Raw genomic sequence first — 20,162 nt, 5'->3', positions numbered from 1 at the left:
GAACCCTGAGAGAAATGTTCAACATATTCTAAATTTTAATGTACCCTTTAGTGTCCATAACGTAATTCTAACGCAATTATATTCACAATATATGCATAAAAATGTCCACAGATAAGGCCCATTGCTGGTAACTACAGTGCAGGTTGTCAAAACACATAATATACATTTATGATGACAAGCAAAATGTTTACAAGACGTTTTTTAAATGTGGCGAGATTTCAGAACTATGTTCTGTTCGTACATCTTGTACATTTGTTAAGCTTTTTTAGGAAGCTGACTGGCTGTCTGTGGAATCTTAATCTGGGTTGAAGTCCACAGATTCTGCCTGTTTCATAATGGCGTTGAGTCGAGTCAGTGACTTTGTTCTCACTCTTGGTCTGACCTCGTCTTCACCCTCAACCCCAGAGTCTTTCATGTGACCGTATCGATGCCCTTCCTCGTCGTAGTTGTACACTTTAATGACACGAGTCTTTTTCTTTGGATGTGGACTCGGTACGGTTTCGAATTCTTGGTTTTGTTCTTCACCGCAATGAGGGTGGTTTGATTCATCATTCCGGTCATTCGCACTTTCATGTACTGCGGCATCTACGTCACCATCTCTCTCGCTGTCCTGAATCGAATCTTCCTTCGCTCGGCACCCCACCATGTCCACAGTGTCTTCTCCAGAGTCCTGGGTTATATAAAAGTGCACTCGTTCAAAGGGAGCAGGTTGTGTGGGATTTGTGGGGTGTTCTGGGTCGTTATTATGGTCTTGGTGTCTCTTACGAGGCATGCGGGCCCTAGTCATTTGTAGGCACTTTATCACATAAGATCGAGTGAAGGCACCCAGTGTGAAGGCCACAAAAAAGGTCACGATAACCGATGATGTCACAGCAGCTACAAATTGGTTGTCGGGCACCGTGTCATCATTAACTTCCGCCCCTCTGGTCTTCCTCCGCCGTTCCTTCATGTTTGGATTTAAAACATGAACTCTGTACGGCGAGATTGTTCTGCCAGTTGCATCTTGACGGACACACAAATAGAGCCCATCGTGGCTGGCGGTGACCTTTGAAATCCTCAAACTGCTGTTGCATGTTTCCACAGGATCTTTGCTGTGAAGGCCGCAGCCTTCGAACAATCCAAAAGGCGTCTGCCACCAGCGCACCATCTCTGCAACAATGACCACATTTACTGAAGATACACATTATAGTTCAGTTAAAGGGACAGAACAACCAAAAATCATGCATCATTTATTCACTATCATCATCTCATTCCAAAGCTGTATGATTTTCCTCTTCAGAACACAAAAGATATTTTGAAGAACGTTGGTAACCAAACAACATCGGCCTGCATTGACTTCCATCGTTTTCACTCAGAATAGAGCATACCAGCGAAAACAAATATTGAAAATAAAATCTAAAGACTCAAAAAGCATCTATCAAATGAAAAGGCCTAAATGTAAAATAAATGTTTGGAATGACATGAGGTTGAGAATGATGAAATGTATTTCTAATCGTATATTATGGTTGAGCAACATTACCGCACATGACATTGTGAATGAAACAGTTTCAATATAGTTCAAATTATAAAACATATTTTATCTGCAGTTTACCTTTATTTCCATCATCTTGTAGCTCCAGAGTTTGTCCAGGATGACTGTACACTGACCTGATAGTTCTGACGTGTGAAGGGTTTGTTTTACCTGTGTTCACCTCAGAATGACTGTGTGCCGCTGTGTTGGCTATGTAACTACTGACATACAAAGAGTTCCAGAGGAGAATCACTCTCAACAGAGAACTGATGCCTAACTCCATGATATCTAAAGGAAAATGATGAAACGTTGATTAATTCAATTTAATTAATAATTTAAATACCTCATTAAAGTGACTTTTAAGCATGCACTTAAACTGCTTTTAAAAATCTGAAAATTGTAATAGACCTGCATTACGTGACAAAATATCAAAACAAGTTTATTCTTTAAACAAATAATGCAAGAATTTTCTCAGTGCTATGGCATATGTGCAATTACTTCCAACTGGTCACTTGAAACATCCAAAAGGTCATTTTCTTTCCTTTGTTTTAAAACTTTTTGAGGTTACTGTTTTACAAGAATCACTAACAAAAGCTTATTATAAGTGTCAAAGAAAAGATCTTTATTTTTTCTAAGAAGTCACAGGAACATATGTTTACATTAGCCTAATTCTCCTCAAAATAAGTTTATTTAATAAGAAATTTAATCTTGTTTGTAAAGAATAAAGCAAATTATTTCTAGCCAAACGTTAAAATTTGAGCTTAAAAAACCTTTGCAGTGCACATACTCACAAAATAAGGCTTGAAGTTTGTTCCGTTGTGTCTAAAACAGGAGTAAAGTACAACCCTCACATGACACCTCTTAAATTTCATTCTGCTGCATGTTTAAAGATTAACATTTTTTAACATCCATACTACACAGGATGACATGTGACTGCCAGTTTCTCCTTTGTTAAATCTTGTTACAGTTGCATTGCTATTCACCACATTTATGCAGATCATCACAAGTTTATGCAGATTTTCATTAAAACATTCTTTCTGTTGTTAATTTAATGCAATAATTCATAAAGCAGCATTTACATCAATACCTAATTTACACTCGTTTTCTCTTAATTTTTACAATATATTTATTATTTGTATATATTTCTTGTTAGACGGGTTTATTAGTAAATAGGCCACATACGGGGAAGTTGTATTTCAATCTTCAGATCAACGAAATGAATCACAGATCAACGAAATCTTAATATTTGTGTCATGGTGGATATATTTAAACACTTAAAAGTATAAAATATATTCGAAACAATTATTTATATTCCAGGGAACTTTGTTTTTTCAGACCAACAGTGAGAAAAGTTACAGGTAACTTATAAAAAGTATAATTGATATAAATAAAAATAAAGCTTATCTTTAGCCAGCTTAAAGGGAAAGTTCACCCAAAAAAGTATAATTTAAATACCCTCAAGTTGTCCAAACATATTATCTTTCATCTAATTTTGCGTTCAACGGAACAAATATGCAATATTCTTTTCTACTATGGCAAGGAACGATGCCCCAGAACTGTGCTCAACAGGTTTACAACAACTTCATTGTGAGTAAATCGTGACAAAATTTTAATATTTGCGTGAACTGTCCCTTTAAAAACACTTCCGCCCACTTTTATGCCATTTTAACTATGTTGGTTTCGCCACAAGATGGCAGCGTTGAGCTCAAGTTCTCTACAAAGTGCACATGTATTGCTCATTTACGTTTATTGTTCGCCATTAAATCAAACTTAATCAGAATATAAAGTTACACTAAAACTTCACCTTGTGAAAATAACCCTGTTTGAAAAGTGTGATAATGCGGATGAGTTTAACTCGCACGTGCGTGCGCGTGTGTGTATGTGTGAGTGATAAAGCCCCTCCCTAAAGCTAAAGACACGACCGAGAGAAGGAAACACACACAGGAGATACACAGTCATTTGGCATTTGCTGGAGTCTCTGGAGGATTGAAGACTGTGAACATGCATCTGTGCGTATGGATCAGTGAATTATAGGAGCATCTGTTTCTCATCTGCGCGTTCATGTTCATAGATTGAAGCAGCTTGACTTACACGAAGAGTTTTGCAGGTAAATCCACTGAAATACTGATGTCCTGCCGTTTAAAAACAAATGTGGCAAATGTGGCTAATGTGTCGAACAACTCTGTTTATTTTCTCACTTTTTTGGAGACATTGTTTTTGTGATATTGTGACGGTTTTGCAACATCAAACATGTTTGGCGAGTTTATAAAGGGAGGAGTTACATTGTAACTGTTAAACTTGCAAGACATTTAAAGGGGATTTGATGGCTACCACACCTTAAAAACTCTTTAAATGTTCGAGAAATATTGACAGTGGGTATATATTTTTCTTGCTCTTTTGTTCTTAAAGGTTTTTTTTATAAATCTAGTGATTCAAAACATGTGGGATCAATTGACACATTGTAACATTGTGTTGTTTATCCTGCACAGATCCTTTCAAACATACTGACTTATAATTCTGACAAAAATATTTTCTTTATCTGTACATGAGGAAGATAACCGGTTCTATGTTTGCTCGAGTGTCCTTTCTCTGTTTGCTTTCTCTCTCAACGTTTAAGCTTTCAGATCTAAACACAATGTCTTTTTAAAGGAATAGTTCACTAGAAAATGAATATTCCGTCAGGAATTACTTAACCTCAAGCTGTTCCAAACCTATATAAAACATGTTCTGTTCTGTTGAACACAAAGATATTTGGAAGAATGTCAGCAGCTTAGATTTCGGGGGCACCATTGACTTCAATTCAAAATGATTGTCAAAGGCGCCCCAGACAAGTTTGTTTTACTAAAATCTTCAAAATATTTCATTTTGTATTCAACAGAACAAAAAAAGCTATACAATATGTTTTCCACTATGGCAGTCAATGGTGCTCCAGAAATCTAAGTTGCTTACATTCGTCCATATATCTTAATTGCGTTCGACCAAACAAAGAACTTCATACAGGTTTGGAACAACTTGAAGGTGAGTAACTCATGACAGAATTTTCATTTTTGGGTGAACTGTCTCTTTAAAGACAGGTCGGGGAAATGTGTTTTTTTAGGACACCTGTGTGAACACAAACTGACTTCATACATTCACTTGAATGAATTAAGAGAGAAACTAGAATCATTTGTTTGCAGACGCCACATACTTTAATATTTAGAAATTGAATGCAGTCACAATGGGACGTTATTAGTGTGAACCGTGGATATGCCTGCTGTAGACACACCCTGTTTAAAACACAATGCCATCACTGACTCATTCCCTTCTTAACCTGTAATGGACATTCATGTATTGTGTAATGTGTTTGTATTAAAAACCCTGCTTCTCTTGTGGCTTTGGGTTCAGAGGTAAAGTGTGTGTCAGTGATACGGGCCTGGGTGGGTATTTGGCCTCTAAGTACATTACTCTGAGCACTATATAGATTTTCTTCTGTGTAACAGACTTCTAACAATGTGTGTGATGCTGTAATTGCTGTGTGGTGATGTGAGTTGAGTGAGTTTCTGACCTCTGGAGCTTCTGCATGATCAGCATCAGAGCAAAAAGCAGAACAACGGCCATATTACAGAAAAAAATGTATTGGATCTTCTGTATTTAAAAACGCACAAGTGTTTTTTGGACGCTGCAACGCTGCTGACGCAGGGCTCATGTGATTTTTAAGATGTGTTTTCATGTGGGTTTTTTTCTGCATGGCTGGCAACAGTGTAACTTTAAAAGTTCATCCAAAGTAAAAGCATGCACAAAACATACTTGTATATGAAGAGTGCATTGAATAACCCACAGAACGCTCCTGCTGTGTGCGCTTGTGTGATTTCAGACTGCAGTATGTTCTCTTCTGTAAAGCCGTATGAAGGGCAGCAGTTCGCGTCCCTCAGGAAACAGTGCCAGCAGAACAAAAGTCTGTTTGAAGACCCTGTCTTCCCCGTGGTGGACCAGTCCCTCTTCTACGCTGCAAACCGCATCGGAAAAGTCACTTGGAAGAGACCAAAGGTAATGAACAGCTGAAGATTTTGAGATGGATGGTAAACTCATCTGTGTTGCAAATAACGGGAGTCAGTTGTTGTATAACGGTTGTTGCTTTCATGTTGAGTTTATAATTAAAACTGAAGGTTGAAGGTTTGTTTTGATGATGTTTTTAATTTAATTTTATAAAACTCTCAGTTCAGGTCCTTGATTCTGGTTGAGCCGAATTCTAAATCGTGATAAAATACACAGATTTATAACTGCTGACCGCATTGCATAGCCTAAATGTATCTTTATTACTTTATTTTATCAAACCTTGCTATGAATATGATATAAACATTTATTAAAGGAATAAGCCCAGAGAAGCAGTGGGTTAAAAGTGCATTTTATAACAGCTAAGGGGGTTATAAAATGAACTGTCACACATTGCTTCTTGGTGCTTATTGCTTTAACGTACTTTAGAGTGATGTTAGTATTGTTTGTATCTGAGTTGTGTGTTTATAGGATGTGACCGAACGTTTGCCGTATAAGAAGATCTTGTGTAACTGGATGCCTTGTGTAACTTACGCTTGCAAACTGATGTCAGATAAATGTGTTTATATTTCAAGCAATAATCTCCACACAGACACAGTGCTGTATGTTTTGTGTTTGCCAGGATTGTTTTTACTCTAACATTGTAACGGTTATTCAGAAACAAGGTTTGTTTAGACATGATTTCCTCTAGCTGTCGTAACTGGAGACTTGTGTTTGATTCATGTAAGGGATCCCTTGGCTTTAAAGAATTTGTGACTTGCATAGATCTACATACTGGTGATATGATAGTTTAGACTCTTAAGAGAAAAATGAAAATGCTGCTTCTATGACATGGCTGTGAAGAACCTTTTGAGCACCTTTATATTTAAGAGTGAACTGATTAATAATGTGTCAAAACTTAATAAAATACATAAGGAATAAAAGTTGACGGGCCCGTTCAATTATTAGAAAGTTAATGCACAACGTTACATCTCGGGTGTGCATTAACTTTCGGACCGGAAAGTCAATTATTCCGCTTATACCACGGTTACCACACCACAGTTCCAAAATGACAGAACTCTGAATTTTTTTGAGTTATTATGTCTTTAATCAAAACAAACCAACTACAGTCTGATTGATATGTATTGGAATGCACAATATAAAAACATGAAACGGACTTATCTCATTTTGGAACCAAACTCTTAATTTTTAAAACTTTTGCCTGACTCTCTATTCTTTCTACATATTCTTCTATTCTATTCATATTCTTTCCTACATATCTCTGTATGCTTGCTTATATCATTTTAATGTTATACTCGAAACTTTGTATTACTGGCACTTGCCTTATGTAGACATATCGCTTGCTTTTTTCTCATAGTCACTTTGGATAAAATCGTCTTCCAAATGAATAAAGTAAATCTGACAATATTTAAACTCGATGCATCAGGCTGCTTCTGTGTGTTTCGTTTCACACTCGTTCAAAGATTGATTTTAGCCTTCTTTGTTTAAAAACAGCTTTTTCACATCCTTTTGTCCCAATATTGCAGTGAGCCTGAGAACTTCCCAGTATGTGTTAATGCAAATGTACAGCATGCAGGTGTTTTGTGTGTTTGCCAAAGACCTACACTGGCTTCTTCTGGGATTTTTTTTTTTGTTTTGTTGTCTTAACACGGGTTTGGTGTTTGTTGAAATCCCCAACCTAAATAATACCTTGACAAACAGCACTGAAATGACACACAGATCGGTATGTTTACACTAAGGGAGCATTTCTACATACTGTATATTCATGACACACCCTCAAAGTCCCTCGAAAGCCATCATGACCGAGAGATTAGGCTCTGTTCAGGCATGTGAGCGTGATGTCGTTTAACAAGTGTTATTCTGCAATTTTACACCCTCTTCAAACAAAGTATTTCTCATGTCTTGAAGCAGAAGTTTGTTTTGAATGTTGAGCAAGTGTTGTGAACCTTATACACAGATGACCTGCTTCATGTGCACATTTTATTTAGTCTTCGTGTGCTAGTGCTACAGGATTGTAAATAAAAAATGTGTGCTCCACCTCGGAGACAGCGTTCTTTCTTTCCAGCTGACATCACCAGGCTGGTCCAGGCTACCGCCTAATGTTATACAAACAGCTTTATAGATATTGTTTTACTACGGTTGTATATATGAATAATGCACCATTTGTGAATTATTGGCAGCAGTTTGTGCATTGGCCTGCAATGGAGTTATCAATGCTCATCGAAAGAGTCATTTGGCTTTTATAACACATTAAAACAATTAACCAAGAGCAAGTAGACGTGGCATCATTAAAAGGGCTTGGCCTTTCAAATTTTTGATGATAATCCACACAAAACTATTAGAGACATTTCAAACCAATTTTCAGATTTCCTGAATTAACTCTTTATAGGTACTGTATGTGTTCATTTAAAGTGATCACTTTTGTTTTATGTGAACCACAAACAATATTTCTCAGAAATTTCTAATAAAATATTGTTTCTATTTGCATATATTTGCAGAAAATGAAAACTAGAGGAACAGGTGAAAATAGCAGAAAAGATTCCATGTATTTCTTCAGACCTCAAATACTGCAAAGAAGACGAGTTCAAAATCACTTCTCAGAAATACAACAGTCATATTTCTACATGTATTTAGATTTTTTTGTACGTGATAACCTGAATTTGTATTAATTTTTTGTCCTCATATTACAGAACCATTTTTTGAGATAAATCCATCGACCGCTCTCATGTCTCTATTTACACACGTGTCACTTCCGGTCGTCATGAAATTGCCTGCTTGGCACATTGATTTAATTTGATAAAATATCTAATATTGTTTATAGGTCATCTAGTACTAAAAGATATGACGTCATATCAAATATGCTGACGCACATGAATGTGTTAGTTGATCGTGAAGCACAGAATCATGGGATTGTTTTTGTCTTTTTCTTCAAACAGGAGCTCTGTGATGATCCGCACTTGTTTGTGAATGGGATTAGCGCTCATGACCTGCACCAGGGGCAGCTGGGTAACTGCTGGTTTGTTGCAGCGTGTTCCAGTCTGGCCTCAAGAGAAGCACTTTGGCAGAAAGTAAGTCGATGCTTGTGTGAAGCGCACATTTTTTTTAAAGCTTTTTTGGACTATGTCTCTTCTCTCTCCCGCTTCCAACATGACATCTAAAAAAAGAATCTGTGTTTAAGTTTGAGTTATCAGCAGCCTCCCTCCTTATCTCTTGTTTGGTTAATGAATAAATCAAATGTCCGTGAAAGTAAATCTTTCCTCCAGTGAGACTCAACACACCAGGATGCATTAGTCAGAAGGTCCGGAAAGAGACGACATAATGTACAAACAAATCTCTTCACGTTTCAGCATTTCTTTTCCTCCCATGTAACGTATCATTTTGCGCTGAACTCATTTAGTGGTGTTTGCTCATCCTAACATGTGAGCCGTGGGAGCGTGTGCTTAACAAATGAAGGTTATTAGCATGTGTTGTTGTTCTCGCAGAGAACGAGACGGGTCTAATTGGAGGCTTGGGGTTTAATTTGTGATTTTTATTTGTGCGCGCACACTCCACACAATCGTCGGTCCTATGAAACAGGTATTTCTGGTTTATTTTGTTAAACATGCAAATAGTTTTTGAGGGGCGTTTTCGTTCACTTGAGACCAGTCGTACGACATTTGTTTCTGTAATAAAGCCTCGTGAGATGCGTCTGTCGCGGTAGTTCTGTGCCGCGTTTTGTCTGAGTACGTGACGCATGCATCGCTGCTCTCCTGTGTATGTACCTTGTCTCTCTCCACTAGACATGTTGTTCCTCATGAGGACTAATTAGTGTCTTCTCTTCCTGCCATCCCTCAGAAGACCCCCAGCACGCACGCATACACACACTAACGCTCCCTTCCCAAACAAACGGAGGTGTCATACGTAGAATCTTACGGTATCGTGGGGTGTTCCTGAGTTCGCCAAATTGTTTGGTGCCTCATATGGTCAAACCTCATACCCAGAGACTAATGCTTTAAAGTGCAATCCCAGAATGCATGCATCAGGTTCTGTCAAAGTTTATTGGTGAAAAACAGGCAGGGAGTTTGACAGGCGTTGACATTGATCGAGTCATGTGGTGCAGCGGTTGGATTTGTCTCCGTTGACCTTCCAGTCCGATGCATTCGTCGTGTCCACTCGATACAAAACACACAATGACATAAATGGAACGCTTGATAACGTTTTTATTCGACTGTAAGTGTATTTGTAGATTTGCATGAATAACATTCCATCTTATAGTATCATAATGACAATGTTGAAAAAGTTTGGAACTCATCATAGACTACTCACACTTTCATTTAAACACAAACGCACACAGTAGTGAAATGAAGGAAGATCTTAAAAGGAGGATCGTGACTGACCATTACAGGGAGAATCTAAGTCGTTTTTAAAGAGACCGTTTTAGGAGCGCCGGGGTGCCAGTTGATCGAGCGTCACTCGCTTTTGTTGAAGACCAAAGTGCAGGTGATCTTGTCTTTCTCAGCTCCCTCCTTGTAAGCGAACAGGAAGTACATCACCTTCCGCACTTTTGCCAGCTCCGCTATCCTCTCTCCGAACTCTTGGATGTCCGCCTCCAAGCATTTGAAAGGCGAATCCTCCGGGTCTCCGGCGTTCCTCCAGAACTGGCCGATGGGCTCCAGCAGCTGTCTGGTCATCAGGTGGGTGAGGTCGGGTGTCCAGAGCTGAGAGATGCCCGTGACGGTAAACCGTCCGGTTCCTTGCAGGGTCACGTTCCAGTGGGCGAAGGTCAACTCCTGCTCAGTGAAATCCAGACGGTAGACAGCCTCATGCGGCAGGAGCAACCTCTCGCCGTCCTGCCTCTTCTGACCCTTCTGCTGGAGCGACTGCACGCGCAGACGCATCACCTCCGTCAGTTGTAGGTCCTCGGTGAAGCTCAGCTCCATTTCTGATCCCATGACTGGACTGTTCTTTCTGCTCTCGCTGGGGAACGGAGACGAGTCGTCTGGTCGCGGATTGCCGGCAACTGAATGAACTCTTCTCTCAACCTTCTCTTTCTGTGTCTCTTCACGCTCCCTGCCGACACCACCCGCCTCCCGGGCCCCACGGGGCAAAAAGCCTCATTTAGTCGGAGACTTTATTGATTCTGCCACACATGTTTTGAATCACTGGATGCGTTTTGAGAGAAGTGGGAGGAGAAAACCTTCGGGAGATTTGTTTGCATCTGCATTGCACTAGGCAACAATGCGTTCTGATGTAAAAGGGGCAACTTTAGGATTTCCCTGTAGGTTTGTTTAGTTTGGCGTGAATTTCATATTTGTCTGAAGTCTCTCTTTTGAGCAAAAGTGTATGTTTTAAATGTTTCTAATATGATTTGAGAGTCGGGAACTTCCAGAAAGCATAACATTTCTGTCATCATTGATTCAACGTCATGTCATGTCAAACCTGTAGGACATTCTTCTGCGGAACACAAAAGAAGATATTTTGAAGAACGTTGGTACTCAAACAACATTGAACCCCACTGACTTGCACCGTATGAACACAAAACCACCGAGACGTTTCTCAAAATATCTTCTTTAGTGATCCTCTGAAGAAAGACTAACGTGAGGGGAAAATTGTGTTTTTTAGAGATTTTCATATTTTTGGGTAACCTCTTTAAACTTTAACTGCATGTTAAGATGTTGTTTTAATAGTGTTAAAAGCTTTTAAACCAAAAACAATTCTAAAATATTAAAGAAATATTTAAGTTTTTATGAGCTAATCTAAAGAAGTTGTGCTGATATTATAGTCATGTGTTATAGGGATCATGGATAAATAGTAAAAGCATACATTTTGCAATATTTACTTAAATATAAGTTTTTATAAGAGGTCTCTCTCGCTATAGATGTTGATATAAGTTTTGGTTTGGTTTGATTTTTGTCTTCGGTGCGTTTATAGGTCATCCCGGATTGGAAAGACCAGGAATGGGACAATCAGAAAGCGGAGAGCTATGCTGGAATCTTTCACTTCCGGTTCTGGCGCTTTGGAGAATGGGTTGATGTTGTTATCGATGACCGGCTGCCGACCGCGAACGGACAGCTCATCTACTGTCACTCCAATGATAGTAATGAGTTCTGGAGTGCTCTGGTGGAGAAAGCCTATGCCAAGCAAGTATCACAACCAGACCACACAGAAAGAATGTTTCTTAAAGAAATATTACACCAAAAAAAAACATTTCTGTTATCGTTTATCAAAACCTTTCGTCTTCAAAATATAAAGCATATTTTGCATAAATATGTTATTTTACTTGAACAAATCTATGCGACACTTCAATAGTTTTTTTTAAGCCGGACTGTCCATTGTTTACCTCTGATTAATTGAGCTCAAGAGAGCTTGCACAATTTTCCTTTTATTTACAATTTTCAAAGTCAATAACTGTCACATTAAAATTCATCCTCTTCTTCTGAGCTCCGTAAACTAACATTGACGCAAACCCTCATCTCTCAGGTTATGTGGCTGCTATGAAGCTTTGGACGGTGGCAACACGGCCGATGCTCTCGTGGATTTCACTGGAGGTGTGTCAGAACCCGTAGATCTGCTGGAAGACAAGAAAACTCAGGAGGAGGAGGCCCGGAATCAGCTGTTTGAGCGAGTCCTGAAGGTCCACGACAGAGGCGGTCTCATCAGCTGCTCCATCAGAGTGAGTCTGATGTTCACTTACACACGAGGATTAAATCATCATCATCATGTGTTAAAAGAAAAACTTCTCAAGAAAATTAAGCCTGTCCCACATGAAAAAATAATGTGTTATAGGCTGCTACTATAGTAAACTGTAGTAAATTTTGTAGTATTACCTAAAACTGTAAGCATACTTTAATGTTTACTACACTTCACTGATAAGGTGTAGTATTGTATGCTTTCATGTTTATTTAATAAATTGTAGTTAATAGTATAGTATACTTCTATATGAACTATAATAAACTGATAAGCTGTAGTAAATATACTGCTTTCGACTTCACTATTTACTACAATTTAAAAGTTAACTATAGTAAGTATTAAAGTAGAAAGCAGTATATTTACTAAATCTTATCGGTTTATTATAGTTCATATAGAAGTATACTATACTATTTAGAAGTATATTATAATATTTACCACAATTTAATAGTATACTTCTAAATATTATAGTATACTTCTATATGAATTATAATAAAATGTTAAGCTGTAGTAAATACTTCTGTCTAGTATATAGAATAATAATCTGTAGTCAATTGTAGAATTCTGCAGTATGAACTATTGAATAAATAAGTCGTCGCAAATGAAGAGTTTGGTTCTAAAATGAGAACTCCGTTTTTGATTAAGCTATCATATTTTTATCGTGTTAGTTAGCTGTATTTTTTTGTTATTATGGCTGGCATCAAAACAAACCAACTGCAGTCTGGTTAATATAAATTGGAGTGCACAATAAAAAACATGATTTGTGAACATGTTTAAAGACACAGTTAACTCATTTTGGAACCAAACTCAAATGGACTATGATATGAACTATAGCTATCTGTAGTAAATCCTATATTACACTACAGTATATTGATGTGGGTTGACATGATAAAGATGTTTTGTCTTATATTGCTTTGGTGTCATTTAAACAGCCTGTATTCAGATTTGTGTTGTATTTAGTGTGTTAATCTGAAAACAGGAGTGCATCAGTAATGCTGATTTCTGCTTTTCTTTAGGCGACCACTCAGGCAGACATGGAAGCCCGTTTAGACTGCGGTCTGGTCAAAGGTCACGCATACGCTGTAACCGATGTGAGGAAAGTGCGTCTGGGCACCGGTCTGCTGGCGTTCTTCAAATCAGAGAAGCTCTCCATGATCCGCATGAGGAATCCCTGGGGTCAGAAAGAGTGGAACGGAGCCTGGAGCGACAGGTTTGCCTGCATTTCCGTGCGTTATCAGCACAAAAGACGTGATATAGAATAAAGGCATTATTGTGTCAGCTAGAGTTATTCATTGCGTTGTTTGCGTAACTGTTTGATCATTTTTGCCCCACATCCACTACGTTGTGTATATAGTTTGTTATTTAAGACCTAGAACACCAGGAACGCTCCAGCTCATCACGTAAACACTAATACACAACATCTGCACACTGTTTACATTTGTCATAAGTGTGCTGAGCGGTTTAGGAGGAAATTTTGTACCCTTAATAAAGTCTTCACCACACCCAGCCAAAAACACAAAACGGAAGAGTGACGCTAAGGAAGAAAACAGGAAATGTTAAAAGTGCGTTCTGATTGGACACAAACTTACAAAGGCTCTTTGTTTCTAACCAAATATTATGCTGGTGTTTTAAATTTGTTGTGTATTTCTGTTCTTATACTGCCCCCGTCAGGATGAACGGAGTTAAGACAAACATCAGCCATCATTTTATTTTATGGGAAAGGTGAATGAGAGTAATTCTGTTAAAGGGATAGTTTATCCAAAAATAAAATTCATTTTAAACCTTTATGACTTTCTTTCTTTGGCAGAACACAAAAGGAGATATTTTGAAGAAAGTTGGTAACCCAACCGCACAGGACCCCATTCACTTCTGTTGTATGGACACAAAACCAATGCAGATTATCTTATTATCACTCTTCAAAATATCTTCTTTTGTGTTCTGCGGTAGAAAGAAACTCAGACAGGTTTGAAATGACAAGAGATTGAGTAAATTACGACTATTTTTGGGTGAACTATCCCTTTACAAACTAAATAAAGATTTCTTGTTTTATAGGAGTTTAACTTAGAAGACTAACCATTGCGTCTAAACATGAATCTTGTTTGAGTAAAAACATTTGCTGACATCCTCTGTCCAAATTACATCCAGTTACATTTAAACTCCTGTCACGATCGTGTCAATCCTGTAAAGATGGTCATTTTCACACGGAAACCAGAATAAATCTACACCACTAACCACGATACAGACTCTAGTTAAACACATTTATATGAAAGTGATAAAGCTAAAATAAACGCTTCATATTTCTGCTGTAAGGGAAATGGACACCGTCTTCTCTTTCAGTGCATTAATGTAATTTATAAACTTAATTTAAGATGTTTTAAAGCCCATTAAAATATGAAAAACTGTTAAGTAGATGAATGTACTGTAATGTCTGTCTTACTCCATTTCTCTCTGCATTTGTCCAGCTCTGAGGAATGGAAGCAAGTGAGTAAGAGCGAGAGAGAGAAGCTGGGTGTGACCGTGGCAGATGATGGGGAGTTTTGGTGAGTTTGTGTTGTTTAAATTAGTTTTGCTCTTTATGACTTTAAGACTTTTTGTGAAAAACTACAGCATATATATATTTTTAAAGCTAGAATTACAGTGACCCCAAAGTGATTCTGGACTCTTCTGTAAAAAATATAAATGCCAGTGGCTTCTTTAATCTTCCCATGATGCATTTGTTTTATTTTGACCACTATGTCTTTTGTTTTACTGTAACAAATATAACAAACTGCTGTCTATGAAACTTTTGCATGAAATTGGTGTTTGTGATTTATTTTTTGAAACGTGCCATTTGCTATAACACTTGACTTTTACATTTCGTCTTAATTTCTAAAAGCTTTTGGAGGTCATTGTGTGTATGTAGTGTATACAATTTAACATTCAATATTTTTTAGACCACTTCAGAAGTCGGAAACATCACGGGTCCAGAGGAACTTCCTGTTTCAGTTTTTTAACCCTGCACCAGCGTTTGAACAAAATGTAACGAATAGAGCAATTATAAACCAATCAAAAGATCAAATTTATATATTTTTAAGATTTTCTTATGTAGGATTAAATATATAAATATATATATATATATAATACAAAAAACATTCAAACGGTTTGGACAAAAAATAATGAAAAAGACCAATTATAACCAAATCAAAATATAAAACCAATATATTTTTCTTATCTAGGACTAAAAATAATAATATTAAATACAAAAACATTTAAGTACTTTGAACAAAATGTAACGAACAGAGAAATTATAACCAAATCAAAATAATATATTTTTAAGATTTTCTTATGTAGGACTTTTTTTTATTAAATACAAAAACATTGAAACTATTTGGAGAAAATATAATGAAAAAGATCAATCATAACCAAATCAAAATATTTTTTACATTTTCTTAAGATAAATTAAAAAGATTATAACATTAAATAAAAAACATTGGAACAGTTTGAACAAAATGTAACCAACAAGGCAATCATAACCAAATCAAAAGATCAAACCAATATATGTTTTACATTTTCTTATGTAGGATTAAGAAAATATGAATATTAAATACAAAAACATTGAAACAGGAAGTGCTTCTTGACCAGTGTTTAAGTCTTGCGATTTAAATCAAGCAAATGCAAACTTGTATTTTCCTCATAATCATCACTCATTTCTATGGTGCAGGATGAATTTTGAGGATTTCATCAAGCACTTCACAGACCTTATTCTGTGTCGCATGATTAATACCTCGTACCTGAGCATCCACAAGACCTGGGAGGAGGACGTGATGTGTGGCTCCTGGTCTCACCACGACGACCCTTTAAAAAACCGATCCGGAGGCTGCATCAACCACAAAGCCACCTTCCTCCAGAACCCACAGGTGTGTCAGGCGCTCAGAAGTGTTCCAGTGAATTTGGGTGTATTTGTGTACTGAAAAGTGTTTTACTCTGTTTTTTAGTACGTGTTTGATGTGACAAAAGCAGAAGACGAGGTTTTGATCTGCCTACAGCAGCAAGACAGAAGAGCTCAATCCAAAGGTGGAAAAGGAGAGAATCTGGCCATCGGCTTTGATATCCAAAGAGTATGCACTGACCCATGTCAAAAAGAAAAGAACAATACATGCAGGCATTTTTTTTTTTTTTTGCACGGATGTAAAGTGCTAAGAAGTCTTGATGTCGTCTCTGATAGGTCGAGCTCAACAGGAAGTACCGCATGCACACGATCCAGAAGACGGTGGGCAGCTCCACCTACATTAACTCCCGCAGCGTGTTTGTGCGCAAGGAACTGAAGGAAGGCCGCTATGTCATCGTTCCCACAACCTTTGACCCCAGCCAGCAGGGAAACTTCCTGTTACGTGTCTTTACAGACGATCCTGCAACCTGCAAGTAATACCAGATATTTGACGTTTAAAATATCTATATAAAGAATAATGTGTTGTCATTTCAAACATTTTCTTATGTTTATTTTTGTGCGTGCCGTTCTCAGAGAGCTCACACTAGATGAACCACCGCAAACATGCTGGACGGGGTGTTGTGGTTACCCGAAGCTGGTCACACAGGTGCACGTGCACAGGGCTGATGGACTCCAAGCTCAGGATTCTGATGGATGTAAGATTGTCTATTCTGTATGGAAATAACATAAATAAGAGAATCTCTTTATCTAGTTTATTTCATTTTTGGATTTATAAGACACATTTTCTCGAAATTAGTCAGGCATCTGTGTGCACCATTTTCACGTCGCATGACGACAAAATTGGAAAAAGACATCTTTAACTGTCTTGAAATGGGAAACATGAACTGAATACTGAATAAAAATTGCCAATAAGAGCTCAGAATAGATATAAACTACTTCAGTTCAGTCGTGTAAGCTGTTTAAAATTTCCCAAAATACATTTGAGTCATCCCATAGCTGTCGCGGTTACTTTTATTCTAAAAGGTGGAAAAAATACTTTTTGTAAACTTTTGAACTGTAGTATACATTTAATCATTCTCTATATGATTTGCATTTTGGGGATCATTATTTTTTTTAGATCTATCTACCCAAACGTGAATGTAGTAATGAAGTGAATGTTGTTGTTTCAGCGTGTGACCCGTACGTCATCATCACGTGTGAGGGAGAGAAGGTTTGTTCTCCGGTGCACAAAAACACTCAGACTCCAGACTTTGACGTGAAGGCTGTTTTCTACAGGAAGAAACCCAGCCAGCAGATCTTCATTCGGGTGACTGTTTCTTTAAAACCATAATGAAGCCATGCTGCCGTGTTTTCTGTTTTGATGACTGACGCTCTCCTCTCTCTGCCGATCAGATCTACAACCATAACATCCTGAAGGACTCGTTCATGGGTCAGGTGGTCTTAACCGGTGATCTGTCCGACCTGCAGCCGCTTCACACGGTTCACCTGCGGGACAAAGGCAACCGTCAGAATAATGATCTGCCAGGTCTGCTGTCGGTAACCCTCAACACCAGTGACGTGCTGACCAACATCTGAAGCTCACGTGTGGGCGGAGCCTGTTTTGTTTACGAGCGTTTCTGCATCTGTGGTAAATCATTAACTACTTTATGCACTTTGATGTGCTGTCTATCTCATCTGAAGTATGAAAATGCTAATTTCATTTTGGAATATTTCTGTCTGCCAAGTAGTGACGCCAAATTGACTTGTTTACAACATCTTTTTAGCTTAATGTTTTGATATTTCTGGTATTAATTCCTTACTGTTGTTCTTGTCTTGGAAATTATATGTTTATCAATATATCAGTGTATGCGTATATATTAGTATATTATCTACACATATCAAAGTTATTTTAAATTATATTTATGCCATCATATTATCTTAGACTTTCAAGGTACAGGTTTTTTGTTTTGAATCTGTTTATGCGTTTGTATATATATTATTTGAATATTTGTCATGATCTTGTCACTTTTTTTGACCAACCTTGGCTGAGCATTTCAATGTTGTACGATTGCCAAACAACCAAAACATTCCGAGTTTACACATCTGTTGGATTTTGTGAGTAGACATGCAGTGTTATTCTGGGTTTATATCTGTGTACTACAAATCAGGATTCATTTATGTTTGACATCTACTTGAAATGCATCAGTGATTGACACGTTATCAATACAGTGTAATATTCATGGTGGCCACTAGGTGTCAGTATGTAAGTGTGTAAGAGTGGAAAGTCACACAAGGGTTCACAAGTATTTGGCCATTTTACAATGTTCTTAACACAAGCTGAAAACTAAGGCATGTTAAAGAAATCTCATATTCAGGTTTTTCCAGGCAAAACCTAAATATTATGTCTTTTCGTAACTAAAATATTATTTGTGAACACATTGTCTTATTAGGTTAGAGGCTATGAGTTAACAGCATGAGTGTGTTTGGACACAGATGATATATTTTCAAATCATTTTAAAAAACACAATAAACAACATTCCCTTCCTTGTTAAGTTTACACTTAGGGCTGTCACTATTATGATGTTTGGCTGATGATTAATTGCCAGATAAGTAATAAATTGTCGATTAGGTCTGTGAAATTTATTACATCTAAGCCATATATATTGTCATATCATTTTTTTATTTGCTTCATTAAATAATTGTGACTATTTAATGTTGTCTTTTTAAGTCGTCTCCTGCATTGTAAGCTTTACAAACTTTTTACATTAATTCAATGAAGAAAATATATCTTTCCAAAATGTGAAAATTCTGTAAATGACAAAAACAATCACTATAAAGAGACTCTTACGGACTGTGAAGTCATGGGCACCCAAATGAAATGTGGAGATTAATGACAGTGGATGTAGAGGTTAAATTGCCACAATCAGACGATGATTTAATTATTATGACAGCCGTATTTACAGTAACACCTGTTGTTAACACTTATTACAGAAAGTGCCTTTATCAGAACGGGTGAAATAGCCAAAGAAATCTTCTTTATGTACTTGAGCATTCACACTTGTGCAGCATGATTGAATTACTCAGGTAATGCAACGATGACGCATGATTTCACATCATTATAATTCATCTCAGACTGTGCCTGTACCTCTGCACTACACATCAAAATACTTTGCAAAAAAATTTTGAATGTTGCTCCCTTTTCTCTGTTTAAAGTGGTGATTTCTATGCATGGAAACGATTTTGAATCTGTCGTCTCCGGCAGTCAGAGCTGTAAAATAAACTCTTCAAAACAAATGTCATGAAGCTGTGACCTTTTCTTCAGATACTCACGTGACTTTTAATTTGCTTTATGTGTTTGTGTGCGTGTGTGTTACTAACTATTTATTTCTGTACTGTGTGTGTGTGTGTGTGTGTGTGTGTGTGTGTGTACATGAGTGTTTGTTAAACACTTTATTTCTGTATTGTGTGTGTTTGTGTGTGTGTGTGTTAATCACTATGTATTTCTATATTGTGTGTGTTAAACAGTATTTATTTCTGTATTGTGTGTGTGTGTGTGTGTGTTAATCACTATGTATTTCTATATTGTGTGTGTTAAACAGTATTTATTTCTGTATTTTGTGTGTGTGTGTGTGTGTTTGTTAAACACTATTTATTTCTGTACTGTGTCTGTGTGTACATGTGTGTTTGTTAAACACTATGTATTTCTATATTGTGTGTGTTAAACACACACACACACACACACACACAAAATACAGAAATAAATACTGTTTAAAACACACAATAGATTAGATTAGATTCGACAATAAAGTTGAATCTAATCTAATCTATTGTGTGTGTTAAACAGTATTTATTTCTGTATTGTGTGTGTGTGTGTGTTTGTTAAACACTATTTATTTATTTCTGTACTGTGTGTGTGTGTCTGTGTGTACATGTGTGTACATGTGTGTTTGTTAAACACTACGTATTTCTATATTGTGTGTGTTAAACAGTATTTATTTCTGTATTTTGTGTGTGTGTGTGTGTGTGTGTTTGTGTTTGTTAAACACT

At 37.2% G+C, this 20,162-nt stretch overlaps 3 protein-coding genes across 3 annotated transcripts; 1 reads left to right on the top strand and 2 right to left on the bottom strand.

The window, feature by feature from the left end:
* Positions 1–34: 34 nt before the first annotated feature.
* LOC130435715 (uncharacterized) lies at positions 35–2,377 on the bottom strand. The gene is made up of 3 exons (XM_056766507.1): positions 2,302–2,377; positions 1,592–1,798; positions 35–1,149 (listed from the first exon to the last, which is right to left on the bottom strand). The coding sequence occupies exons 2-3, from the start codon at positions 1,791–1,793 to the stop codon at positions 296–298; spliced, it is 1,056 nt and encodes a 351-aa protein (XP_056622485.1). The 5' UTR covers positions 1,794–1,798; positions 2,302–2,377; the 3' UTR covers positions 35–295.
* A 1,059-nt stretch (positions 2,378–3,436) lies between these two features.
* Positions 3,437–18,828, top strand: capn5a (calpain 5a). The gene is made up of 13 exons (XM_056766622.1): positions 3,437–3,617; positions 5,364–5,536; positions 8,479–8,610; positions 11,453–11,661; positions 12,002–12,194; positions 13,225–13,418; positions 14,671–14,748; positions 15,909–16,104; positions 16,183–16,305; positions 16,413–16,609; positions 16,710–16,831; positions 17,306–17,442; positions 17,529–18,828. The coding sequence occupies exons 2-13, from the start codon at positions 5,372–5,374 to the stop codon at positions 17,709–17,711; spliced, it is 1,929 nt and encodes a 642-aa protein (XP_056622600.1). The 5' UTR covers positions 3,437–3,617; positions 5,364–5,371; the 3' UTR covers positions 17,712–18,828.
* On the bottom strand, positions 9,242–10,776 carry ompa (olfactory marker protein a). Its single transcript, XM_056766623.1, has one exon. It carries the CDS (start codon positions 10,471–10,473, stop codon positions 9,991–9,993), a length of 483 nt encoding a protein of 160 aa, XP_056622601.1. The 5' UTR covers positions 10,474–10,776; the 3' UTR covers positions 9,242–9,990.
* Positions 18,829–20,162: the final 1,334 nt, after the last annotated feature.

The sequence above is a fragment of the Triplophysa dalaica genome, chromosome 14 (assembly GCF_015846415.1).
Source record: "Triplophysa dalaica isolate WHDGS20190420 chromosome 14, ASM1584641v1, whole genome shotgun sequence".
Lineage (NCBI taxonomy): Eukaryota > Metazoa > Chordata > Actinopteri > Cypriniformes > Nemacheilidae > Triplophysa > Triplophysa dalaica.
The sequence above is the reverse complement of the archived record's forward strand: the minus strand, read 5'-3'. Positions and strand labels throughout refer to the sequence as shown.